Source organism: Ascidia mentula, chromosome 2 (genome assembly GCF_947561715.1).
Source record: "Ascidia mentula chromosome 2, kaAscMent1.1, whole genome shotgun sequence".
Taxonomy (NCBI): domain Eukaryota; kingdom Metazoa; phylum Chordata; class Ascidiacea; order Phlebobranchia; family Ascidiidae; genus Ascidia; species Ascidia mentula.
Window position 1 is genome coordinate 9881024 of NC_138567.1, and position 27532 is coordinate 9908555.

At 47.6% G+C, this 27532-nt stretch overlaps 1 protein-coding gene and 1 non-coding gene across 3 annotated transcripts; both read left to right on the forward strand.

The window, feature by feature from the left end:
- Positions 1 to 451: 451 nt before the first annotated feature.
- On the forward strand, positions 452 to 27507 carry LOC145890626 (A disintegrin and metalloproteinase with thrombospondin motifs 18-like). 2 transcript variants are annotated; one of them, XM_082981744.1, is made up of 24 exons: positions 452 to 811; positions 2062 to 2155; positions 4670 to 5031; positions 8769 to 8931; positions 12879 to 13204; positions 15313 to 15396; positions 16317 to 16473; positions 17153 to 17258; positions 19119 to 19256; positions 19969 to 20128; positions 21120 to 21221; positions 22033 to 22245; positions 22437 to 22551; positions 22660 to 22790; positions 22951 to 23074; positions 23181 to 23292; positions 23364 to 23505; positions 23781 to 23943; positions 24600 to 24726; positions 24813 to 25020; positions 25234 to 25407; positions 25795 to 26067; positions 26132 to 26279; positions 26437 to 27507. In XM_082981744.1, exons 1-24 carry the CDS (start codon positions 728 to 730, stop codon positions 26553 to 26555), a joined length of 3825 nt encoding a protein of 1274 aa, XP_082837870.1. In that variant the 5' UTR covers positions 452 to 727; the 3' UTR covers positions 26556 to 27507. The 2 variants fall into 2 exon arrangements, with proteins under 2 accessions (XP_082837870.1, XP_082837871.1); XM_082981745.1 differs by lacking the exon at positions 25234 to 25407.
- Positions 23575 to 23646, forward strand: Trnae-cuc (transfer RNA glutamic acid (anticodon CUC)). Its single transcript has one exon. It is a non-coding gene; the product is annotated as a tRNA-Glu (tRNA).
- Positions 27508 to 27532: the final 25 nt, after the last annotated feature.

The window sequence follows — 27532 nt, forward strand, 5'->3', positions numbered from 1 at the left end:
GTCTGGTCCACAGAGAAGCGAAATGTTTGGCCAGCGCGGCGTATAGAAGCAAGTGGGCGAATGTTAGGTTGCAACCACATTCACTAGTAACACTGTGGGGCCTTTGGCGCGGCTTCGAGGGGGTCTGTAATAATGTGCGTGTTGTTTGCTTCATGATGTGCCGTGCTTTTGTTTGCATTTGAAGTAAAATCGAGTTCCCCGCAGCCAGTTGTGTGCTTGAGTTTGGTCTGGCGAGCGGCGAGAGAAGCGCCCCGCGCGCGAAGAAATAGCCGCCCTGTGCTTCGCCGAGAAAAAGTGCGCGGCTTCGAGTTAGTTGAAGAGCACGGCGGTCAATGGCGCACTCGTAAGCGAGGTTTGGGACCGAACTACGTAACCCGAAGTAACTTACTTTGAATGATCCTTGACTTGGTGGATATATGTTGCAATATTTTTATGCGTTGTTTGCAGACTTTGAACGTCTACAGTTGTAAAAATTGACTTCGCTCGTGTACACCTAAGGAAACTGTTTGGATGTAAGAAACCGGTTACAAGCATTTTCACTTTGTCCAACGCATCCCAAGCAACGCGAAAATTCGGATGTCATTGAATTTCTGAAGAGGCAGAATTTGTGGATCTTACCCCCTTCGACGCCGCACCTGTTTCGGAGAAAAGCTTCTTCGTCTGCCAGGATTAAGCAATCGCGATCCCGTCGCCGTATGTTGATTGTTCCCGTCAGCCGCAAGACGTTATGGAGGCTCGCACTGCACGCGTGGAACATTTCAGCAAGCTCGTCACTGTGATATGGATTTGTTTTTTTCTTCCTTGCCAAAGCGTAAGTTTTAGTTGGATCATTTGTCACGAAACGTAACTTTGTAAAATTGAGGCGGATTAAATTTATTTCGGTCGCAATCAAAAGAAAAGTCAACGATTAAACTCATGTTCAGGTTGGTGAAAATGAATGTTAAGCATATTAAAAAAATATACGTAAGGCAAGGTGAGATTTCGCACGGTCGGCCGTCGACGATCAATCTCACTAAACAGCGAGCAGAGCCGATTTAAACGCGCCGAGGTGAGGGACTCGGCCGTTAAAGGGACGCTTGTCCCGCGGGTTAATGATTCGCCAGGCGACACAGTGCAGCCAGTGTGCTGTGCAAACAAAAGCAGCGCGGCCCGCTGGCGTGTTCGTTTGTCAGGGCACGAAAATCGTGTTTTGATTTGTTGCCCGAGTCTAAACAGCGACGATTAGATTCGGCCTTGTCGTTTCTGCGCCACCCGAGCTCGGAATTACGTAATTGCTAGAGCGCCGGGCTAGAATACACACCCGCGATAGATCTTTGCGCATTAGAGGAGCACTGACATTGCCACGGGCGCCGTGGTCAAGTCCCAAGTGTAAAAGATCGTCTGGCCTGCACCCTAGACCGTTTTTACTGTTGAAGTAATCTCGCCGACAACACACTACTACCCGTAGGGATTATACGTACACCTTCAGGTAAACGTGACCAAAACAACGACGGCCTTATACCGGTACCGTTACTTTGTTCAGTAGCCGAGACGGATTGTCTGAAGTCTTTAATCCGTGACCGATCTCCCGTAGGTGGAAGAAACGGCAACTTACCGCACTTTCCCCGTTTCATTGTCTGGCAAAACCGCTCTGGGCGATCGACTCCGGTTGCTTGTTTGACAACGACGACAAGATTGCGATCGGCCGAGTTCTAAGCCTTTTCAGGTCGGCCCGACGTTTACCTGCGCTTTGGCGCATCAAAGGGGCGACTGTTAGCAAACCACCAATTTGTCAAACACTCTGTTTTCGTGTGGATTGTGATGGTGACGTTGCGGGTGACACGAGTTTTCTTAGGGCGGGCAAGGCCAGAAACCCATCACTGCTGCCGCCGGGAAACGGGGACGTTCGCAATCCCATCGCGTTTGATCGAGTTCCGAATTCGTTCGGGCACATATGTTGCAGGGCTGCTAGGGGAGTTGCGGTCGGCGTGAATTCGCTAATATGCCGCTCCCGGAGGGCCCCTGCGGTGTTCGGTCCTGGTAAACGCTTATGGCTTACTAAACCTGACCCTTGTTGTTCAGATGGCCAATGCAGAGACGTGGCCGGCACATTACACCAGCTCCCACGCAGAACTGCACAGGAGCTTGAGATCAACCACACATGCACATTTAGAGGGTGAGTAGAGGCGTTTGTATGACATTTCTTGAACTGATGTCCGTCAATCGTAACCATGACCATATACCCGTATCTGTGGGGTAATGTAGTAAAACAACAATGGGACAGGCCAACATCCGCGGTTTCATAAAGACCCTGTTGTGGGAAGCCCAAATTACTTGACTGTTACGAAAGCACAGGCCTCACTGCCGGAAAAAAGCAACATTAGCGCGTGCGGTTAAGCGTGAAGGACTGAGAGGACGCACGTGGCGAGTGCCCCCGTAAACAGCAGGTAGCCTGGAAATTGCGATACGCGACAACAAGAGGTGGCTCCTCTCGCCATCGCCATATATCGCCATGTTGCAATACATGAAAATTTTTGGCTTGATCGACCGCCGGTAAAGACCCCAATTGAAATGAGCAACCTCGGAACGCCCTTAAGTCGCAGATGTCTCCCAATACCCGATTCTGATCTAATCGGTTGCCAAACGTGAATGTGGGTTCGTTTCGCTTCAGCGTGCGGTCAAAAAGCTTCGTTTCCTACGCTCTGTATTGCACCTGGGCAATTTCCAACGCGATTTGCATCGTTTCGTAAACACCTGCGCGTCGCTTATGAAGCAAGGTCGGACCACTTCTTGCGCGGAAAGGAGGAGTTTATAGAGTGCAGGGCGCTCGAATCACTCGAGTCCGATTGATCGAGCCGCGTTCCCGACCAATCGACGGACCGGAGTTTTCACAGTCGGATTTGGGATGAAACGCGACCCTCGTAACCTGGTTGGATAAGAAACTTGACCAAACGATGATTTGGCGAGATTTTATCCTCACTCATCGTGACGTTTTACTCACATTTTTCCCTCAATTGAACTTTCAACAACGACACTATGAGCGAAAAATGTCATTCTATTTGAATAAGCACAGAAACTGAAGATGCACCAAGGCGAAGTATATATTTCTGTGAAATTTTAAATAACAGGCCGCACTGACGCTGATCGACCATCACTCTTTTTGAGTTGTTTTGGATACGACGCTATAAGTATACACTTAGTTCCTTTATCAGTCAACAAGTAGATACTTTACCGGCGTTTTCTTAGGTCTCATTCCCAGTTTGTGGTGTAAGCTGGACCAGCAGCCCATTGCAGCATACGTCATTTTTCTGCGATTACCTCATATTTGTACGCTTTGTTACGCTCCGACCTAAAGATAAATACCGGGATGACCTGATCTTTGGGACTTAGCCGTGCGTATAACGCTGTTTCCGTTCTGGCGCTGCACTGCCGCGGTACCGTAAATAGTGTTGCGGCTAACCTTGCACCTTTGCACTTTCGCGCAAACAACTCGCGAAACTTTAGAAACCATTTTTGTGGAACGGGAAATAAGGTTTTTGTGCCTGGGAGTTTACGCACCTCGCTACGAGAGAGAGGCATGTACTTGTATACAAGCATTCACCATCGAAGGCCCCTGTTTATTTGACGAGAAGATTAGGTTTATAGATCCGTGATCTCTGTTTTGGTTCGTCGCTCGCGAAAGCATTATACACGGGCTTCGACTAGCTTGCGACTCAAACGCGCGTTGCTACGGTAACATCGCATCCTATAACGGTAACGACGTCCTTTGTGCCTGGGAAGTTTTTGATTAAATTACCAGATCATGCTATTTCCGCTCTTTGGCTGTAATCCGGCGCGGCATTACGAGCAATCACCTGGCGTCGAAATAATGCCGTAATTCCTGCGAACCACCTGTAATGAGAGAGCGGGCCTTTTGTCGACCTTGCATGCTCACAGACTCTTTCTCGTACCAAGGCGACTCTCCTTTGTCGCATTAAGTAAACGTCGCGATTCGCATCAGTGCAGTTCCCTGGGCCTCGCGTTCTCGGACATAGGATTCTGGTTCGGCCGCCGCCTTGGCGAGACGAACGTAAACCCTAGAGCAGCCGTGCATCAAAATTGTCAGCAATCGAAATGTGGCAAAGTTATGCAAATTACGCCTGAATTTTTGGACCACATACAGGCTTCAAAGCATTCCCAATAGGACATTGTTATCCTAGGGTAACTTTCGTTGGCTATGTCGCTTCATTGAAGGTGCACAGCAAGACTCATTTGAGTTATACCTTGGGACGGCTTCCTGATCATTTAACAATTCCACCACAACACGATTAGACATAGAGCGCGAAGGCTTTTGCTGCGCCGACCTTCTATCAACAACAAGACCCTCAGTTTATTTGAGTGGGGCCCCCTGCTCGTTTCCTCCGCACTCCATTAACCCACAGTTTTACTGCGATGGTATAAAATATGACGTCGGTGGCTAAATTTGCCATATTATACGACTTGTTGATGGATTTGGATTTTCCAAAGTCTATGTGTGGATTCGTCTCTGTCATAGGCCGAGTGTGTTTTGTTTGCTTTGCAATTTCCCTCCGCACACAAAACTTTCACGACTCAACAGTTGCTCTTTATGGTGGTTAAATGATATCATCATTCTGTGTTATCAAAGCTCACCTTCGTGTTCCTCGCGCATCATCGCTTTTTATGGTTGCAGATTTCCAAATAGTGGTTCCCTCTGTAGTCGATGAAAGGGGGATCCACAAAAGCCACGAGGTTCGTCATCGCCGTAGCAGTCGGATGCGACGGGACACAGCCGAGGAAGTCATCCGCCAGGAGGAATCCGGACTTCGCTACGGAGTCAACGGTTTCGGAGAGAATTTTCTGGTGCACTTGGAGCCGAACAGAGCGCTGATCGCTCCGGGATTCACTGTGCGAAGGATGAAACGTAATGCACCGGAAGAGCCGCCTACGCTCCGGGAAGAGGAACAGGGAAGCGATAAGTTGGGATGCCACTACCACGGAAGATTGGAGTCCCATGATGGCGCAATGGCCGCCGTGAGCACATGTGAAGGACTGGTAAGTTCTCAAAACACACCAGCGTTAAGTGGTAGCAATATTGACTTCCAAATCCTTGGTAAGACTTGGCTTTGGCTACGGATCGTTTACCGCCGCGTTTCAATCAATTTTGCTCTTGTGTTCGGCTGTTGTAACGGTTCACCTTTCGACAGCTTCAATCGCTTAACGGGCTTTGCACACCGGCGCGCTGTCTGGAAAGAAGCAATCGCCCTGGCGTAAAGCGCACCCTTCCGCGCGACGCTAATTTGCACTCGAGTATTGTTACGCGCTCCAGGGCACTTTGAAATCACTGAAATCGAAGCAGGCGAGAAATTGCGCGTGGAGCAGAGGATTTCGTCTGGCGTCGTCGGCCTAATTCCAACCCCTCGCACCACGCCCGTCAATCACTAGCCGGAAAAATTAACGCTTTACGATTGGATACGGTCGGTAGTGTACACGTTGGCGGTAACGCCTGGGGGATTGAAGTAATTCAGAGAACACAATCTGGTTGAATAAACTTGGCCTCAAGACTATTTGGTTTTCCCATTGTGATGGCCCGTCCGCAATCAACAGTCCCTTTGTTGTTCTATAAATAATCTTCCGCGTGTTCGCCCCTGCGTTGTTATTCTTCCGTCCAAAGCCTTGTGTGGAGCATAACCGGGAGACTGCGGACGTGCTTTTGTGTCTACTCCGCGATGTTTACGTTATTACGTTTTTCCAATTATACCTGTCTTTGAAGTTCCCCTCAAAATCCACAACAGTTCGTGCAACCAAAGTTTACCCAACATTTGAACGTATCCATGGGTATTAGTAGACCAAAGAAAGACTCCATTGTGGACGTATTATCTGCATCTACATCAATACTTGTTTGGACATCGATTTTTTTGCTGCCCTGCGCTGGACAAGCGCATTGGCTCGTTGAAGAGCAATCGGGCTCATGTAGCGTCACTTGACACGAGCACGTGGTGCAGCAAAGGGCATCGGCATTACGTAATGACTTCTAGGGTGCAATGAGTAGAATCGGCCTCTCTTCGTCGGTTTCGCTTCCCCGGCTAAGCCAGGTCGATACGGTGCGCGGACGTTAGTGCTTGAATGTTTGATTGACGAAGCGGCCTTGTTTGAAAACGTGCTCGTCGATACAGTGGTTTACCGAGAACATTGGCGTCAAACATTGTCAAAGATGTGCACATGCCCACGATAAACATACCGCTAACAATTTACGTGTGAAAAGCACCTTCAATCCTGTTTCATTTACATTGTGAGTGTCAACAAATTAGTGTATCAGCATGAGTAATTTTTTTTGTGACTTTGAACATTACAGACATAAAACATAGGCATTTCACTTATTAATCCTAGTGCGATAGGCAATTTAACTGCCTTAGGGGTCTTGTTATAACTTCCCTGTATTACATGAAGTACATAAAAGTTTGCGGGCCTCGGATATTTCCCCCCTTGTCTTCCTTTGTAAATCTGCGATGGCTTTTCGCTTGGCATTTACCCACCTTGGCGATAACTGAGCCAAGAGCAATCTGATTTTGCTCTGCCAATATCGTAAAGGGACTAAATCAGTTGCACTTTTGTGTTTGGGTGACGATGTTCGTGGCTTTACGAGCGCTCAGTCAAGGCCTATAGTTAAACGAGACCGTACCCCCCGGCGCGTTGACTAGAAATAAGCTGCCACAAAAGAGTCGATTCAAATGTGTTTGTTCAGTACGCGGTGAAAACGTTCGGCTGAAAAACAGATGAGGTCATGTTTTTCGATTACATCTTCGCCGAATTTGCAACGCCCTGGGTTTAGCATTGAATGGATTTAGCACACGATCGTATAACTTGATACCTCATGACGAAATGCGGTGGGTGTGCACATGTGCGACTGTACAGTGTACACGCTTTGACGCGCGTCTATTCTATGAGTGGCGGTCTTGGCAGCGCTGTTCCTGACCGCTGGAATGCCTGTGGATTGTTCACATTTTCGTGGCGATCAAGGGGGGAATTTGCCGCCGATTTGAGGACTCAACGCTCAGTTTCCGGTGTGAATAGCACGTTTTTGGGCGTTGCCAAATGTGTGCCCTATTCGAATAAGGAATGTAGGACGCGCAAGGCTGCGTTGACCTATACAACGTCAAGTTAAATAACACTTTCTCTTTTACGAACAATGATTTTCGCTCGCAAATTGTTATGATGCCCATTGAAAGGTGACGAAGCAACAAGGTGGAAAATTTCAACGCCCTATCCGGATAACAATGTTAACCGCAACAGTGTCATATATGTACAGGGCCAGGCAGGAACATCTTTGAATGCGAAACTACTTTTGATTTGTGGTCGCCAGATACCGCACACACTTTGTTATCGGGAGGAAGTAAATTGCCAAATCCTTGCTTATGACTGACAGAGGCCTTAAGTCACCGATACAGCGCTGTTTATTTCCAAGTGGCCCACGTCGATCTTGCCAGGGCAGTAATTATACCGTGACGCTTTAAAAGTCATGTAAAGTCAGTTAAACGCTGAGCGCTCACATCAAGATAACGCCTATTCAGTTTTAGTACTCTTGTGTGCTCTACCGCCAAATCCACAAAGACAAATAAATGGCTTCGGAAATCAGTTGGAAGATCTTCGCTGGCTATCCAAAATAAATAGTGTCCGCGCTCGCGTTTTTCAGAGGTTAGGACTGTAAGAATACTTTCTCAGCAACGCAATCGTACATCTGTATGCCGTTCGATTAAGCCTGTTGTTTTTGGTGATTATACGAACTCAACAATTATCCGACGTCAGCTCGACGATTTTGTCTCAGAGATGCTTGTAATTGAATTCTAAACGCTGTTACTGATTCGTTCGGATTGTTATCTGCTCTTGTACGTCAGCGCTTACCATGTTCAAATGTCAAATAAGCGATGGGAACTCAGCTGATTTGCGTTATTTGTGTAAATTATCCAACGAACTATTACGATTACTTTGCTTCGTTTATTACGTAAGTTGCGCCGATGGATGTGAGTCTGGCAATTCCGCCTTCCCGAATGCGCCATGCTGATAGTTTCCGGTCTGCGTCGACTTTTGTTTGCCAAGTCAAATATTTACAGCCAACGGGAAAGTCGATGGGCCACGCGGCGATCGCACACTTTCACAACAATGGACTGCTGTCATGGCTTGGAAAGCGCAATACGACTTACGAGTTATGAGCTGGATCCCTCGTCATAACCAACAGCGACCTTTCTGCATGAAAACCCCGACGTGTGAAAGGGATTTGCAGACATTAGCCGCGCCCTTATCGCAATGAAATAAACCATATAATCAGACAAATTAATTCGGCGATTTCGCGGATTCTACGTCACAGCTTCCGATGGCCAATTACCCACTACGTCACAATTGTTGCGTCTTTGCGTTGGGCCGACGACCTTTTTTACACTTTTTATGACAATGGGCCCCTGGGCGCGTTTTCTATTTAGTTCAGAATCTTTGATGTCTTTGTTTGGCAGCAAATTAGGGATCTGGTACATTGGGCGAAGGAAACACCTGGACCGCCCGCCTGTAAGCTTAGGTTGAGCACTTTGATCGAGTTTCAACCAGTTTTCCGACAACAACAAAAAATAGTATTTTGTTCGCTTGAATTCCCGACAAAAGCTTGTCAGAGGAAAAGCAGCGCATAACATTAATAAGTACAAACCGTATAGTGGTTAGCCGGAGTGATTCGGAAACGCAATGTTTTTGTTCATTTGTGGCTGATTTCTCACCCAGATAGTAAAGATCAATTTTGCTCGCAGACGGGCCTCCTCCGTACAGAAGAAGACGACTTTATTTTGGAGCCTGCTCCCATCCACGTCAACCACTCCTTCCCATCTCCCCAGCATCCCCACGTACTCTACAAGCGCCGACATTTGGACGGAGGCAAACACCGTCTTCATTACTGCGGAAAAAAGCGTCGACGTAAGTTCATCTCTCTTGCTTGCATATAAACACCAATTAATGGCCACTTACTCAGGGTGGCATGTTTGTTTACGATACCACAATGTTGATACAATGCAGCGTAACAGACGGGTAATTTATCGACGCAGGTGACTCTATTAACACACTGGCAAACGTCGTAATAAGGTCAACAAACACGTGGGGGTAAACAAAGACATCTCACCCGGGTTAAACTCGCAAGTTTGTTGACCGTCGAAGGGTTTAATTGTGGTGCATTAAGTGCTTGGCAATTTGCTACACTTTCCTCGCTGTTACTGCGTTGGCAAATTGGAAGATTGCTGGTGGTCGAACGGAGTCCGCGCGAATAGGTTATTACGATCTCGCCTGCCGCGAACTCGGGGCAACAATTATACCTCTTTAGCATAGAGCGCAAGACAACGCTGGTCGCAATTAAAAGTCACATTTTAGGAACCAGGTCCGTAATTGCGTCACACTTTCCCGGCGCAGCTAACACAAGTGTGCAATTACAGAGGCTTGGCAGCGCATTCGGGGCGCTTGTTAAAGAAGATCTTCGCATGGGGAGTGCTTCACTCTAGCCGCTGATCAGGATATTAATAAGCTCATGTAATAGGCCTGTGATTCGGAAGCAATTGCCCAGTGAGTAATTATGCGTTCGCGAGCGCAATTCACTTTCTTCCCATGTGACCGCCCAGCGCTCTGGTTGGGTGTCAAAACGTCAAGTAGATAATTGCGCAAGGGCCCAGGGTCGCCGCTTAGAAAGGGCGAATTTTCACAGGTCTGTCAAGTGGTTTACTCTTGCTTTCATGTAGTCTTTTCCCCGTAGCGGATTTTCGGACTCAAGACATTGTTGTTTCCTACATGAAAACCAAGGTCAGAATACCCCGAAGTCCATTATTTGAGAATTTACCCAACAGCCGTCTCACGGCGATCCAATCTCTCCTGTTCCTTTGTGCATCTGCTTGTCGCCAAGCCACGCGTCCCTTTATCTAGAGTCATGTTTTTTCGCATTCCCACGAGCCACAAGTCAACAAGGTTGACGTAATGACTTTGTTTTGCTTGACTGGTTCCACCCCATGTAACACGTAGACGGTTCAAAACCGCATGAGTCAGATGTACGTTGATCAGGTGAAACTAGCTTCGTGACCGCGTTCAAACCCTCCCTCTGTCGTTTTGTTACATTCCCACGTGTACGCGTCGCATTTGGAACTATTCCAAGCAATAACCAATCCACGGTTCTTATCGCAACCATGGCAAAGGTATGTGGGTTTTGCTCTTTGCTCTCGACATTTCGATTTCGGACAATTATGGCCCGACATGTTCGATTACGCCCACCGCTCGCGTCCGGCCGACTCTAAAAACACAACTCGCGATGCACAAATGCACATCCACGTTTCCCGGTGACCTGCGCAGTCTCTCCGCCCACCATATACGTGACTTGGCAATGGGACATCGTCGCTGATGTCATCCCGCCGACGCTGTGTGCGCGACACTCCTGGCAAAAACCATTTTCTCTTAGGTAATTCATTAAACATTTACATGCGTGCTGCATTCCTCATGAGCCTGATGAGGTAGTCTACAATCGACGGGGCTTGTTTTGTGAAAGCATCGGGACGTAACGAGATACTGTTGCGGCGTGGTCCCTTTGTGCGTTATTCGCGTCAACAGGTCCGAGTTTTGGTCAAACCGAGTGATTAACTGGCCGCCCACGTGGGGTATTTGTGTTTGGTAACTGGAGTCTAACTGGAAGAGAAGTTGGAACACAGCCAGTTACGTAATTAGTCGGGAATCATCACCTGAATGCGTACGATGGATAGTTTTCGAGTCACCTGGTGATGATAAATGGTCTTTTGTACGACCTCACATTTCGGTTCGAACGTAATCGTGTATTTTACTTTCGATCACGTCATGCCCTCAGCGTTCTAGCAAAGGTTTCTCGGAGAAGCCTCCGCGTCCTTGAACAAAACCCCAACTTTGGATGTAATCAAGGCAACAACGACTTATGGCAACCCTTCCGACAAACAAGCGTTTTGTTTTGTGACTGGCAATATTGTTTCCCTCGCGACGTCGAGCAGTGGCTAAAGGCCGCGCCCCTTCGGAGCAAGCGAAGACCGACCATGTCCGCCGTTCGTAAACTGAGGGACTGCGCACAATAAGACCGAGTACATCTAGTACTCGCTTAAGTGCCATTGAAGCCCCTTGGGTCGCAGGCAGGGCCGTTTTGTTACGAAAACTCTTCGGGCCGGAAGCTCCTTCTGCCCTTTTCACCCACTTTGTGCATTGCTCCCTTTGCGAGGAACAAACGCGCGTGAAATTACGTCACCATTGATGGCGGTGGTTAATTACGTCATGGCGCTAACGGTGGCCTTGGAGAAGAAGGTGGGGTGCGCGAATGATTATTATCCGATTAAAAATTGAACTGTTGGGCGTGTTGATCTAATTTTACGTAGCTCCTATTTTTAAAAGCTCTGTCACCACCACCTTCTTCATTCAATACATAATCTCATTTTTCGTCGGGTCATAAATAACGCATTAAAAATCTATTCGGTCCCGTGCTTTAGGGTTTGCTTGGTAGATATCCTGTTGGAGTTCGTGAAGTGTTGATCTTGTTTTCGCAACGAAGCCCAATACTGTTGCAGAGATCCCGAAAGTTTAGGACAAATAGTCCTTATTGGAAAGGCTGTTTTATCCTAAGTGCTCGACTCGGAGATTTTCGACGATATGCGCGCCACAAATCCCACCTTGAGCGCGCGATGTCGTCGATCTTTAAGACCAACGTAAAGGCATTGTGTTCCGGGGCATATCATGTGTGACAATGAATCTCGTCCCGCGCGTCACAATAGGGCTCAAGTAAACGTTGCCAGGACAACGGATTTGCTTTCAGATCCGTTTTTGCCTTAAGCTCATACCACCACAAGGCAATAACCAGCAGGGCTTCGCTTTGTGTGGGGTCTTCGCATGCTCGCCTATAATTCATTTTCCCGCCTGGATAGTCACGAGGCAAAGGGTCGCATTATTTATCGATTGACTATAGTTTACTGCAGTCGGCTTAGCGCTGCTTCCAAAAAAGATTGCTTTAGATCATCTCGGTGATAACAAGAACTACGCATATGGGTTTCGGTTCAAGCCGATTAGCGTTACGGATATTTCCACCGCGATTCTGGCTAAAAAGACAATACCGGCGGCCGGGAGCTGTTTTGTGGTTTGGCGTGATCTTGAAAAGCAAGAAAAATCGTGTGCCATCCTTCACTTGAATGCGGCCTTCAGTGTTCCTTAGATCTCAAACAAAAGTCAAAACTCGCGCCTCGGGGTCTTCATCCTGCCGCGAATGGAGGGGATTAGGTTGCATACACAAGTCGTAGCTCATTCGCCGTTTGGGCCTGTGGGAAAGCGGCGTAAACAATAACGGAAGCCGCGCAGTAATTCCCGCGCCCGTTGACTTTCCGCTCTTGTTGTTACCCCAGCGGAAATCCCAGTTAGTCCCCAGCCTGGCCGGGGCCATTGTCGTTGCCGCGCCCCAAGCGTGTCCAGCGGCCGATTTTGTGCATTACGACTGTCGGTAGATATCCAGCAGCAATATCACACACGCGATATGCGCGGAGAAAGTGCTCAGTGCGTGAAACCAAATCGGGGCGCATCAAGCTTTATGAGACACTCATTGATGTTAGCGGAATCCGTTCCAGCAAGGAAGAAGGGTTTGGCGTCCATCCGCAAGCGTGACAACTTGAAAGAGTGGAGTTAGAATTTCACTTCATTGCAGATTTAATTTCACGACGCTGTATCTCGCATGAAATTCGTCCGCCATGAGTCACACATACATGTACATCTCGTAGTTGTTAAAATCCGGTTGCAGAATTTAATGGCACATTTAACCACTTAATACATTACAAAGCACAGTAAAATGGTTACTTTAGTTAAATATAGATTATTAACATAATATTCTATCGCAGATCCCGTCCGCATCCCCAAATCCTCCGAACCAAAGTTGATGAAACTGCTCTCCAATGGCGAAATCGAGCTTGAGGAGAGGGAAGCGGAGCGAGAAGAGGACTTCGATGTCCAGTCTGAGTCCCAAGTCTCGCGAAGCCGCAGGTCGGCTGACCGAGTCGTTCGCAGTGCTGGTAACGACCTGAACCGTATTGCGAGTCCGTTCAAACGACAACGCCCGTCGGACAAGAATGTGGAGACCCTCGTAGTAGCCGACAGAGATATGATCCGCAACCACGAGCGTGATCATCGTGACATCACGACCTACGTTCTCACGGTCATGAACATGGTAAGTGCGGCAGATGTTACTCTGCGAATCCCGGCGATAAAATGTAGGGTTAAAAATTAGGGCAAGAGTCTCCCGGCAAGAAAATGTAGGGTTAGAAATTCGGGCGAGGACCTCCTTGCAAGAAATCCAAACGTGTCGACGTAAATCGCTCTGCCCCACTTGTTGGTTTACTGTAAGCATCGATACCGGGTATCAGTTGACGCCGGACTCGGTCGACCGTCGGAAACTTGCCAGTAACAAGTTTTGTGGCGTCTTTACCCCTGTTCGTTCGTTTACCCAACTCGTTACAACTTAATCAGTCCTCAACACGCATTGGGTCTTATAGTGATAGGTAATCGAACATGGGACCACCGGCTTAGGAATCCCTACATGCGTTTTCACACGGAACGGGGGTCGTGATAGCACCTTTGTTCCCGTCCTTCCTGTGTCACCACTATAACACGCAAATTCTGCACGATTCGTGCAGCGACTGTGCGCTTCGACGCTCTTGAATATGACGCACCCGAGCCGATGCTGTCATAACATATTCGCGCCTGCTTCAGTTCGCTTTTTGTTTGAATACGTCGACTCGCTTTGATCTCGCTTCAGTGAAAAATAATCGCGGCGGTGTTCTATTGAAATAACAAACAACATTGCGGGCCGCACATAGCGCTTAGCAGACGCCGCGAAGTTGTGTAGATGATGACGTAATGCATTACGACGTGTTGTTGCTTGATGCATCCGTGCTCGGAGACGCGCAGGAGCCCGTCGAGAATTTAGCGTGAAATTTCGAGTTGATGGATTCGGCCCATAGACGGTTGTTTTGCTTTGCGGCGCAAACAGCAGTTATTGGATTTTTGTTTAGTCTCGCAGGAACTCGCGGGCGCGGCGTTGGCCGACCATCGCGAGTTGCAACTTGTAAAGCGATCTCCTCGCGGGCAATTTGGATTTTCTCTCCCGTGGATATTGAGGTAGCAAACTGCGAAACTGATCGGGTGCTTTCGAACAAACAATGAGGCAGCCATGCATGGTGACTGTGTGTTGACAGGTTAAGACTGCAATTAGTGCCTCAAGGGAAACGAAAACAAACGGCGTACATTGATCTTCGGCATACGAAAACATTATGACGTAATTTTCAGGTGAAATGTGTACGCGCTTCACAAAACATGTGCAAATCCGCGTTCAGTTGCTGCAACGTTCCTCGCACAAAAAGCGCAGGACGACAGCATTTATCGCGGTTGTCATAAATCTTGCTACCCCTTTAAGCAAAGTGCGGCTCGAAAGGCGCAAAGGGCCATTGTGCGAACCATTAGAACACAACAGGGGCTTGAGGTCGCGCTAGAAAACGACCCGAAGCTGCACGATCTGAGGCTGGGCGCAATGCGAAGCGGATGCGAGATGTTTAAATACTGGATCCCGATACCCTCTGTGTAAACATTAGTGTTGTCGTAACCTTGAAAGCAGCGGCTTTGCGACTAACCAAATACAATCTTTGCTTTCAACCGGCGGCGAAGACAAATGTACGAGAAATGTATAGGCTCGCTCGAACTTTGAACGATCAAAAGCACGGCTGAAAAACCTATCATGTCTGAGGCTGGCACGCCTTTTTCCGGCCAGTCTTTGCCGATTATAAGCTACAAAGGCCAATGATTTACGGGAATTTGCTTTCAACGATTGAAACTGTGGGTCGTATCGGGACGTGCTCGGGTCGCAGCCGATAGCAAAACTTTGACATTTAGCTGCAAGCAAACGGCGCCTCGATGAGCCAAGTTCATACCGTGTTATGTAAAACAAAACAAAGCGGCTCGGTGACTGCCTATAACCAACCAACCCACATGACTTAATAGATGCTTGACATTTAATCTATAATAAGGTCAGCGCCACTTTAACAGGGCGGGAGATTATTGTAGGTCATTCGGGTTTTGCGTCAACATCATGCTTTACCACTTTCAGAAACGCATTGCAAACCATAAACGCGTCACTCTTTTCGGACATGTTTTCCTGATCCAGGTCGTCAGTGACGTCGGAAAAATCTGTGCAACAAGAAACTAAACATTGTTTTTTTCTTCTTTACATGTTTTCGCTTCGTCGCCGACGTGAACTCGACGCCATCTTAACAACACGTTCAGGTATCTGGTCTGTTTTCTGATCGATCCCTCGACGGCCAAGTCAATGTTGTCCTGGTGGGGTTGATGCTCATGGAGGATAACGAGGTTCGTCGTACGGTGTTTCACAAAAAATTTTGCTGACCTTAAACGATCTATTTCCGAGCATAATCGTAAAACTTGTACAGAAAATCAAAGTCCGTTTCAAGTATCGCCGTGCCAACATAAACAAATATGAGATACGACCATAGAAACAATAAATATGTTTACCACTTATATTATACACATGACCCAATGCAGCTATATTGAGAATAAAGCCCTTATGGTTGATCACACCATTCTTAACGGTTTAGCGCCGGGCAATTGCGCGTATAACCGGCGTTTTAACGTCCGACGCGTGGCGGATAGGCCGCTTAAGTGTCGGGACGCGCCTATGATGAGCCGGCGCAAATGGTCTTGGCCTTTCAAATGTAAACCGCGTCTTAAGCCCTAAAACGCGACCAGAAATCCACAACACGTGACCGATGACGTTATAAATTTGGATCTACTTGTCTACATAAAGGCCGCAGAACCAGACAGGTGGGATAATATTTGCTGCTCGGCCACGCCGGGTTCTTGGATTTGGAATTCGGTGATTGCCCGCTTGACACGGCGATTAGCGACAACCGCAAACACTCGAGTCGCTCGCAGCGTTGTCGCGAGCACGCATAATTAGCGCATTGTCACCGAACAATCGCCGATTGTGCGCTTGTCTTGCAGCTTATTCGAGTAAATATTAACTCGATATTTGCTCGCATGAAGGTCTCATACGAACGGAGATGGTATCATATCTCTGCGGGGGACGGTGGGGCCGATTACCGCGAGGAGAATTGTCCACACGCAGATTATATTCGATTCTCTCCTTTTCTTTAATGTGGTTTTCAGTGTGACACCGGAAACTCCTAGCAAATAAACAACACCTTTAAGTTATTTCAAACCCTCGCGTATGTTTGGGTGTATAAGATTGAAAATCCTGTTTTATTTTTTAGAATCTTGATTTGAAGCACAAAGCGGACGTATCGTTGAACAATTTTTGTCGGTGGCAAACAGGCCTCAACTACACCAACGGCAGACGTCCAGACCATTCGGTCTTGCTAACCGGAATCGACATTTGCGTGAATAAGAACAGTCCCTGTGAGACCTTAGGTAAGTCTAGTCGTCCTAATGGATATAGCATTGTAAAGAGATCTGATCTTCTACCCATTAACGGTAAATCGAATAACGGCGCTCTGGCCTTAGGTGCGCTTCAATCCATTTATTGTCAATGTCGACGTCGCTCTTGCGGGGTTAAATTGAGTTACGTTTGCATGACTTGCCGGCGCTTGGCAATGAATTATGTAACCTTGAGGTCGCTCGATTAGATTTCCTTGAAGCAATTTTGTTTGAGGAAAGCACCCGAAGTCGCCGAACGCTGCAGTGAATTGCCTCAGAAACTTCCCTCGCAATACACGTGTACACTCCCTCACAGCATGGCACTCTCGCCATTATGAACAGCGCCACATAAGGAAAACCCAACTGTTCTGACCGCAAGCTAGCCATAACGCCTTCTCTTATAAACTAAGACGCCCAGACCTAGCTGGCAAATTGATTTTGAACTTGAGGAAACCAACGAGCTATGGCGCAGCGGGAGGGCTCGCGTCGGTACAAGTCCAAGGCGTGCGCGCTTTCCAACGCTGGAATGTTGGCTCGCCTTTAAAGCGCCCCTCGTGCTGTACCTTCGCGAGACGGAATCTCTGCGCTGTTATACTGCTCGTGCGTGCGCCGAGACCGTGATGAAATTTCCTCTTGCATAGACGGATGGTAACTGGTGTGTGTTTATTTACAGGTCTCGCGCAGATTGGTGGGATGTGTTCGTACCGCGACAGCTGTACCATCAACGAAGACATGGGACTTGGCCTCGCCTTTACAGTGGCACACGAAACCGGGCACAGGTAAACGTCCTATATGTAATGCAATTACTTAGTCTCGCTGTTATTCCCTTTAGATCGGGTGCAAGACATTCCTTTGTCTCTAGTCAGCTGGCATTTGACGTGCGCCAAATATTAATCCACGTCCAGGCTCTGAGGTGGTGGGGAGGGAATATGGTAAAGGGTTTCCTTGCGGCTCGCGATCAATATGCGCCAGCTGCTATATCAACAAAGTCACAAACAAAGTTACTCTCGCCGGGAGCACTTCAGCCAGCACGGGCTTTGAACGGACTACGATCACTTAAAAGCGAAAGGGTCCTCCACGCCATCTTGAACATAACGCGGCAGCCAAAGGGTTCGCAGATCTTGACACAGAGATTTTGAGATAAAAGTTGTTTACGAACGACTCCTGCTGTTTAAAGAGTTTCGAGAACGCTAAAGCTACAGCTTATTGCGGTATATTGGAGCGAAACTAAGGATTCCGAATGTTTGTTGCGGTCAATCAGGCTTTTGAAAACACCGGAAACTGCACGTCTTCAGCGCTTGTGCACCCGGTAATGAGAACTGCGGCGCTTTGACCACAAGACAATACAACCCTAAGAGTGGGTTGGGTAAAGTTTGCTCTGGCTGGGAGAAACTATCCCGTGTGGGATTAGAGCTCCTGCAAGCGACGGATTTGTTCGGGTTTGAATGGGACGACCGAAACGCGAGCGCATCCGTTTCAGTAATAATCTTGACGAGCAAACTATTGGGCCGCCGTGGCCCATGACCGCCTCCCTTTGCGGCGCGAGAACCGTTTCCGCGACTCGGGGCGCGGCTTCAAGAGGATTTTCACCCACCAGTGAAAGTGAAGGCAGACCCGGATGGGCCGTGTCGCACTTTCATGTACGATTCCCGATACGGAACATTTAAGAATTAGGAATGGTGCCGTTGACCGCGTCGCCCCCTGCGCACGTTTAAAGCCGTGCTTGCCGCGGGAATGCGAGCCGATGCACTTTTCGACGCTTTGCGAACGGTAATGGGCCTCTGTGGGCGATTAAAACCTATCACCTGCTTAACAATTGGCGCCCTACTCGTTGTCAGTCCGTAGTGATAGGCAGTGGACAATGACGAGTCAAAATTCCATTGCCGGTTGAACACCTAGACCTGTAAGCGGCGAAGGGCTAATACCCGAGGGATGTGGGGGCCTTGAGGGAACCTTCAACAGTTGGGAAGAATATCAGTCGTCAAGTATCCAGCTATTGCCATATAAGCCGCTCCATTATAAAACCGCCAACGAAGCCACTTGTTCAATTACGCATTGCTTCACTCCTTGCACTTATGACGAGCTCCAGGTCCAGTGTTAACCAAATAACCTCGTGTGTGGCATTTGAACTTCCACGGTTGCGCTTGTCGGCGCGTGCCCGCGTCCGGGCGTCGGTCGTTTGCTTTGAAGCGACTGAAGCTTCGGACATCATTCATTAAGGCTAATCCGGCAATTCAACTTGCGTGTCGTTTTGATGGCCCCCTGTGACCAGGCCCAGCTCGGTTGAATTCAAAGGCCAAGGTTGCAGCCGAAAGAAAGACGAAAGCCCTAAGATTCGCAACCTTTTGTCCTCCTGTCACCGGCTCGGCGGCAGCGAATGTGATTTTGAACTCATTGCTGGCTTAGGGCAGCCACTGAAAGGCGCGTGAAACCCGTGTTTGTTGTTAATACGTGCTCAATAGTGCGAATATTTGCTCATTTTTGGACTCGAGACATCTGCGACTGTTTGAAGGTTGACCTACATTCTTCGGTTCAGCGCTGTTTTTCCTGTCTGTATTTATTCTTACTTGTTATTGCGAATCCATTGAGCAGTTCATAACGTTTGCATTGGCGTGTAAAATTTATGTTTGCTTCTGCAGCTTTGGGATGAAACACGACGGGCAAGGCAACTTCTGCAACAAACGAGACGGGCACATCATGTCACCCACACTCAACGGTCTCAACGGCGTTTTCACGTGGTCGTCTTGCAGCCGGGATTCCCTCTCGCACTTCCTCAGGTAACAATAATTGCGAGCTCTCGCAGGAAATCCACCCTGTTGTGGGCGGCGAGCTTATACTCGCTTCTGTTGATGGATACACAAGGCGCGTTGCTGTTTTAAGCACAAAGCGCTGCGCCGGCCGCTTGTGTTTTTAACCATCCGAAAGCGGTTTCGTCATTGGCTTTGAAACTGGATCCGTTCCTTCCTCACCTGCCCACTTGACAGCGGCATAAGCAACGCAATTAAGTCGCACCGCTATGATTTCCATGCTCGGCAAAGCGTGCCCATCACAACTCGACAGGGTGGTTGTAGCCCTTGTACAGCGGCCAACCTGTCAACGATACGACACGCGCGGGCAACAGAAACGGCTAGTTACTCCATATAGGGAGGGTATGGACTTGCTGTGCAATTGGACCCGCGTTGGGTACTTGAACGGGACAATGCTCGACCGCCGTAAGTCGGACACCGTTCACTGCCAAAGTGCTTTCCTCTTCACTGGTTGGGAACCTGAAAACATTACGTCATTCTAACGAGCGCCATTGAACAAGCGATGGGTGTTCTGGTTTCAAATAAAGAAGTTCTTTTTGAATGGGGAAATCAATCGACGCGCTGAAAAAGCGTTAACGCGACGCGCGCTTTAGCACAAATAAATCCCCTCTCGTCACGCTTTGCTGCCCGTCTTTTGTGTCGCCACCAAATTACAAGTCCGCGTTTTGATTGTTCATTACAGGAGTCCGGTGTCCACGTGTCTCGATGATCATCCGGCTCCAGTGAGTAGTCTGAACTACCCCGACCAACTTCCGGGTGAGATCTACGGTGCAGGATCGCAGTGTCAGTGGCAATTCGGCGTGGAAGCGAGCACTTGCGCGTTCCGCTACCAGCACTCACAGGTAGATGCAACTTATTACCTAACGGGAGTCATAAGAAAACGCTGTCGCCCATGGCGTCAACATAGTTAGATAAACAATCAGCGATCGGCATTGTTTTGTCTGCTGCGAAGGCTGTGAAAACAATTTCGACAGCGGTACCGCATACGTATAGGCCTAGTCAACCATAGGGGGAAGCAGGGAAACATTTCGATGGACCACCCATAAAAGCTGGGCATAATCGTTTATTTCTGATTTCTCGCCCACGTCGTTTCTGATGCCACATTCACGACCAAAGCTTTACACATGCGCAGAAACAGCTTCGGCCTGTCCAAATATTTATAGCCCCTATTGTTTGTGAGCGCATTTGCTTTTTCGCGCCACGCCGGCGTTTATTTGGGATTTAATAAACCGCGCCGCCATTGATCGAGCATTGTTTACACAGGACGATAAGGACTTGGGTCAGAATCGCGCCGGGGATGCGGTGATTAATAGGATATGAAACGTTTGCTATTGTGTGCCGCTCCGCCGTGGTCCAGTCGGGCAACATGTGGGGTGAAACATAGAGAACTAACCCTTGAAAAGTATCGCGGATTAGGCTGATTTATAGCACGGGGTTGAGTCCAGACCACCCGTTGTTAGTTCGTGACCAAATATTTGTGATTTCAGGCGTTTGTGAATATGAAAAAATCTAGTTGAATTATGTCTTGCAGCTGGTGAGAATTAGTTTGCGGTACGTCCTGCGAGATTAATGCTGACTCTGTGAGCCCACAGCGATAAGGCAGCAATTTAGCGGGGGAATAAACAATAAATACCGCAAGGCGTTAGGAAAAACCCGACACCCCTCCGCAGTTGTCTGAAGATCAACGTGTAAATTTACCCGGGGTATTGATCACGCTCGGTGCTATGCGGTTGCCAAAATTGCCAAAGGAATTTGACGGGGCGTGTGATTGGATTTGGCCGTGAATAATACGCCGAGTTGACTTTCAATCTCACCTGGCGTATTGCTTTACAGACAAGCATGTGCAAGGTCCTCTGGTGTCAGCGTCGCGGAAGAAGCGTCTGTGAAACGAAATACATGCCTGCAGCTGAGGGAACGCCATGCGGAGAAAATATGGTAAGCGAAATGCTTGACTAATTAGCATAAAGTCAGTCAACGTTGAATTTACTTTCAGTCTGTACTGGTACGGTAGAAACTGATGATGTTTTTTTAGGTGAAAATGATGTTTATTCCTAAACATACAAAATCGCACGGATGCTAATCGCCTGTCACTCTTTTAAAGTTTTAGTGATTCATACGCAATTCCATGGGCACCACTGAGCAGCAAACACCAATTCCTGTGGTTAATTTTTCTATTTTTAGCATAATTTGTGGATTGCATGGTCTCGTTGAAATTTGTGCTTCTGCAAGTTTTACGTCACAAACTGTTCGCGGTGGCATACTTCGAAGTGCCACCAAGTCTGTTTTAAGACCCCCTTGTGCAACGAATCGAGATAGTCGCCATGGCAACAACTGGCCGTGAAGCCGTAATTGAGTATTGGCCGCCCCTCCAGATATCCCACGACGGGCGCGAAATCGGAGTCCTGCGAAAACGAGCGGATTTCGACCGCACGTCGGTGGGATTGGCAGCTGTGTGCTGCATGCGCCAAATTCCAGCGATGCCTGTATCAAAGCGACTTTTTCCAATGTATCAAAGCGCATATTGGCACACTAAGCTGCAAATCAACAAGGCGCCGCATCCCGTTCAATTGTTGGTTACCATGGCTTACGCGCTTTCACACGTAATGTGCGTCACATCTTTTGGCATGCGAGTCGCAGAGCACATGAAATTGTGATAAGAACTTGATATTCCCAAATGTCGTGTCATTTTATGCTGTATGTGGGCTGTGGGACAAAATGATCAACAACCTTCCGTGTCTACTTGCAGTGGTGCAGGCGTGGTACTTGCGTCGAATACGGTAGCCCTGGTCCTGACGCAATCGACGGAAACTGGAGCGATTACGGTCACTGGTCGTCTTGTACGCGCACTTGCGGCGGCGGAGTTCAATTCCGCGTCAGGAATTGCGACAGCCCTCGCCCACAGTACGGAGGAATGCACTGTGAAGGACAAAACAAAATATACCAGATGTGCAATACACAGGTGCGTCGTGCTGTTACTGCGGTCGAACAAAGGCATGTCGGCCCTTTAACCTTTACTGCGTGATCGGCTGGTGTGAACTTAGCTGTTGCGCCAGTGTCTGGTTTAAATGCTGTTGATCGACGGTTTAGTGGCTCATCCGTGAAATTTATGCCCGTCTCTGACCCCCTTGGCAAACTTATATTCTCACGCAGACCTGCCCGCCTTCCCAAATCGATTTTCGCGCCCAACAGTGTGCCGAGTTCAACAAGAAGCCATACAGACGTCAGTATTTTACCTGGATCCCATTCACGAAGTACTCGACTTTCAGTAAGTCAACCAAACTATTTGTCCTCTGATTCTGTAAAACGTATCGGGTTACAGTTAACAAATAAGATTTTGGTTAGAACTCACAGTTACAACTTCCTATTTCTACAGGTCGTGACAAGTGTGAGTTACTTTGCAAAGCTGAAGGCTATGATTTTTTCGATATGCTCGCGGACCAGGTGACTGATGGGACACCCTGTGACGCCTCATCATCGGACGTTTGCATAGAAGGAAAATGTCAGGTATAACACCACACAATAATGTTCCATGCTATAGAACATTTGCAACGTAGAACAACAATCACAAAAAATCCAATTTTACATTCTCCCGCAAATCATGTTTCGGCAATCTGTATACCCTGGGGTTGCAAATATAGACTAATGTGCCTATGCGTATTTCCAGCATGTTGGATGTGACTTTGTTCTCGGTTCCAACGCGACTTATGACGCATGTGGAATCTGCAACGGCGACAACACAACTTGCCAGAGTGTAGAAGGATCGTACGACGACCAAGTACGCGACAGTGGTGAGTCAAATCGGAACCTATTTGATGTCTCCCCTGTGTGCCGATTATAGTAACTCGCAGTTTCGTGTATTGTAAATTTAGATAAATAACCTCCGATTGCTTTCAGGTTATTATCAGGTGGTGCGAATTCCTCGAGGCGCACGTAGCATAAGAATCACCGAAAAACGATGCTGTACACACAGTTACCTCGCTATTCGTGAAGCAAATAACAGAAATAAGTGGGTTTTGTTGTTACAATTTTTTTTTTTTCAAAAAGCTTGCTTCGATGCGTAATAGTCTATCTTTTCAGTTACTACTTGAATGGCGGCTGGCGCATTGATCTATCGGGCGAAACATCCTTTGCCGGTGCTCAGTGGTCTTATCAAAGAAAGGCATTTAAACCTGAGACAATTTCATCGATGGGGCCGACTAACACTGACATAATTATCGAGGTAAATGAACAATGGCGGCTTGTCCGATACGCGTTGTATATAAAGCGACTATTGACGCTTGCTGGCGTCTCCCAGGTGGTCTAGTGGTTAGGATTCGTGGCTCTCACCCACGCGGCCCGGGTTCGATTCCCGGTCTGGGAACATTTTTTTTGAATTAATTTACTTGATGTTATAGACATATTGCATTTTAAAATTTAAGGAGTTTTTTTCAGAACATATAACACAACCTCAACTTACCATCTTTGCACACAAAATAACCATCTTTTTTGTTTTAGCTTTTGGTCGTGGCAAGAAACCCTGGTGTTACGTATTCCTACACCCTCCCTGTCATAGATAACCGAATACCCGGTCATCGCATAGGAAGGCCGGTACCAGTAAACAGATATCACTACCAATGGGAAGTCAACTACAGCGAATGCTCCAAGAGTTGTGCCGGAGGTATGCAAAAAAACAGCAGACCATTTGTTATATTGCTTTTTGTGTAGAGAAGCCTGTTTACAACCTACAAGTTAGGGTATAACCTGACGGTTTCTCCTTACCGTAAACGAATGATGCAGCGCTTTCGGGGAAACGTAGTGAAAACACGGAGATCCTTAATCTCGTACACATGACTAGTTGTTTTGAAAAGCGCCCATTGTTAAAGCAGTTCCGATTGTCGGGCTACACGCACAGTTTACGGCAATTGATTGTGCACAGATTCAACAAAATTCACGCCAAGCCTAGGGTGCGTGCAGACTATGCGGCGTTGCCTCAGCACTTGAGAAAATTTTCCAATTCATAAAACATCACGTTGATCGAATGTGTTGCGATGAAAACACGTAGAAAAGCTGTAGAAAAGCAGCGTAACACAACAAGGAACCAACACATCAAGCTGTAATCAGCCAAACAAACGTAGTGCAGCCCATTTCGGCCCTTGCGATTACATCGTTTGAGCTGTACGATCGACAACATCATGAGTCAGTCTTGTTTAGTACGATCAGGGGCTTGTTCGCATAATAGCTCGTTTTTAACTCATTACGGAGAATGTTGGGCGACGTGCTTGTGCATCACCATCTAAAATTGTTTTTGACTTTACCAATCTATTCTTGGTGCAGGAAAACAAGTTCCCACTGTTAGCTGTTTGCGCGACAACCTTGACGTAGTCGATGATTCGGAGTGCGAGCCATCTGATAAACCATCAGCGGTGCCCAAGGAGTGCAATGCGCAAGACTGCCCACCAAGGTAATGCACCAAGCACAATGGCCCAAAATAAACTGGTTGTCATGTCTGTATTGAGAACAAGCTCTAAAGCAATGTTTGCGTTGCAGATGGGAGCCCAGCGAATGGGGAGCCTGCTCGCTAACTTGCGGCAACGGTGGATTGCAAACTCGTCGAATCACGTGTAAAACTCTCACCACAGGCGGGGAAGTGTTTACCCAGGAGTCGCGTTGCGACATTTCGCGGAAGCCACCAGCCTCCCAGGCGTGTCAACAGGCTGAATGCCCCCCAGAGTGGCAGACAGGAGTATGGTCCAAGGTGGGTTGGGCCGCGTTTGACCGTATAGCATGTGTGTCGCCGAAAGGTTTTGCATTTTCGCGTGCAATTGTTGGTTGCTGAACGCTTGAATCGTCACAAGGCGAATCGATGCCTTCTTGACGTTTAAACAACTTCCATGGCATGATAAAATGATTGTGTGCCACGTATTCATGTCAACACCAATGATCACCATTATCACACCAAATAATGCAGTGTTCGAGGCAATGCGGCCGCGGGACCAGATCGAGAACTGTAAGCTGTATGAGCGGAGGCCGCACACTTCCACATTCTTCGTGCGACCGACGCGGAAGGCCGAGACCAAGGGAACGATGTCTGGTTGCATACTGTGCACGAAAATACCAATGGTTCATAACCGGATGGGATCAGGTAGGACGTAGAAAACGCCGCCAGTCCATTGTGTTTTTGCATGTTTTGTTTGTTTGAGTTCATATGCAATTTGAAATTTTCCCTGCGCTTTGGCTGTTTTTGTTGTTTGTCCCGAAGTTTCAAGCTTGTAATGTACAACCATCTTCGTTCTAAAGTCAGCCGATATTTGTGTACTCGATTGTAAAAATGTTGAAAGACATTTCCATGATATATTTCTGACATGTGGGGAATGCGACCGCATTGCTGGAGTGTTTGACCCACGCAGTGGTGTTGCGGCCAGACAGGAATGCTTAATGGCGATAAAGCGGTTGTTAATGTCCTGTCACACTAAGCGATATGAGCAAAATACCCAAACCGCATATTTACCACCTGCGTGTCTACTTGCAGTGCTCGGTAACTTGCGGTAGTGGAGTCCAACGACGACAGCTTTTGTGCCGATATAAGAAGAAGAATGGACAGCACCGCTCTGTGAGCGAACGACGATGCAAGAGTTCACGCCGACCCGCTGTTTCGCTACAGCATGTGTGTACTCAGCCAGCTTGCCCGACTGGTCGGAGCACCGCCCCGACCGTCTCGACTCGTAGAAGTTATCAGCATTACAGGCGCGGAAGCACTTACTCGCACAGAAGTGCGCGTTGGATAACTGGGACCTGGCAGAAGGTAAATTATCCGAAATTTTCTATTTAGTTTACATTGCCAATTAATGATGAAAATCTTTTTGTAGTGCTCAGTGAGTTGTGGCGGCGGAACCCAGTCTCGAGCGGTTCGTTGCTTGCAAGCGGGGAGACCGTCCCACGCCTGTGTGCACCACCATAAACCAACTAGCAGGAGATCATGCAATACTTACAAGTGTTCGGTCAAACCAGCACAAGGTGCGTATATTGTTCTTCCCAAAACCCACATGCGAGGGATAAGCTGCTTCAAAAATGCGCAAACCTTGTACAATCAACTGTGTTCAGATGTGATTCACGGAAGTGTTTAAATGCAAAAAATGAAGCCAAAGCTTAAACTTTTTTTGCATTTTTGCAGATGAAGAATGCAAGGACAATTTCGATTGGTGTTACCTCGTGCCGCAGCACGGCCAATGCAACCACAAGTACTTCGGCAAAAACTGTTGCAAGACCTGCCAGACTGCCAAGAGCAGATAGAAAAAAAAAGCTCGGAACGTTTTGCGCAGCTGAGACGCAAAACCTTCAAGGACGAAAGATTAAATAGAGAAATTGTTGCAGCGGCTCCAGGTTAACACCAAGAGCGCGAGCCTTGGACTGTCATTGCTTGTCACAAGCTGGTTTTTGGCCTGAACTTGAGTTTTGCTGTCGTGAATACGTCTGTGTTTCAAACGAAAGCCAACACAGCTCCACAGCTCAGAAATTCAATACATATACACACGCAAAAGAGAAAAATCACGGTTTGCGGCGATAAATCGTGTTCCACTGCCCGCTTTCTTGCCGTTGGAGTGCTAGCTTCGAGTCCGACACCCATATCACAACCTCATATATGCTTGAAATAGTTTTTCCGAAACACCTTAAGTCGTGCAGGCAGCTTTTAACATTCTCCTCTTTTTTAGTCCTCTTTGCCACCCCATCAGCATATACTTTGTTTACACGTCGTGCTCGCCTTGTCACATGTTATTATTATTATTATTATTATTATTTTTTTATTGCTTTGCGTCGCTCCACCAGCGCCCGCGAGCGACATCTACCGGTTAAATGTCGCGTTCTAACCTGCAGTTCATTTCTAACCACATTTTCTACTATTTAATGCAAAGGCCTTGTTGCAGATCTATTTCATTTTCCACTGTTCTACGCAAGAAATTATTTATGTTTTTTGTTTGTAATATTGGTTTGCATGGCCACGCGCTACCCAGCTTGTCGATGTTTGCTACGCAAATCTTCAGTGCGTAAAGTGGTTTTACGCAATAATGATTTTCAACGCATCAAACAAAGGCATGAGCATTATTTCAAAGCAATTGAATGCTAGTAAATGTTCTACATAAGTTTCAACTGTTATCTGTGTCGTATATCACTAATTCGACTCGCGGTGTTGTTGTTTTTTTCTTCTTATTGTAGCCTATATGTCGTAGGCAAATACACCAACTTAAAATGATTGGTTGTTTGATGTTTCT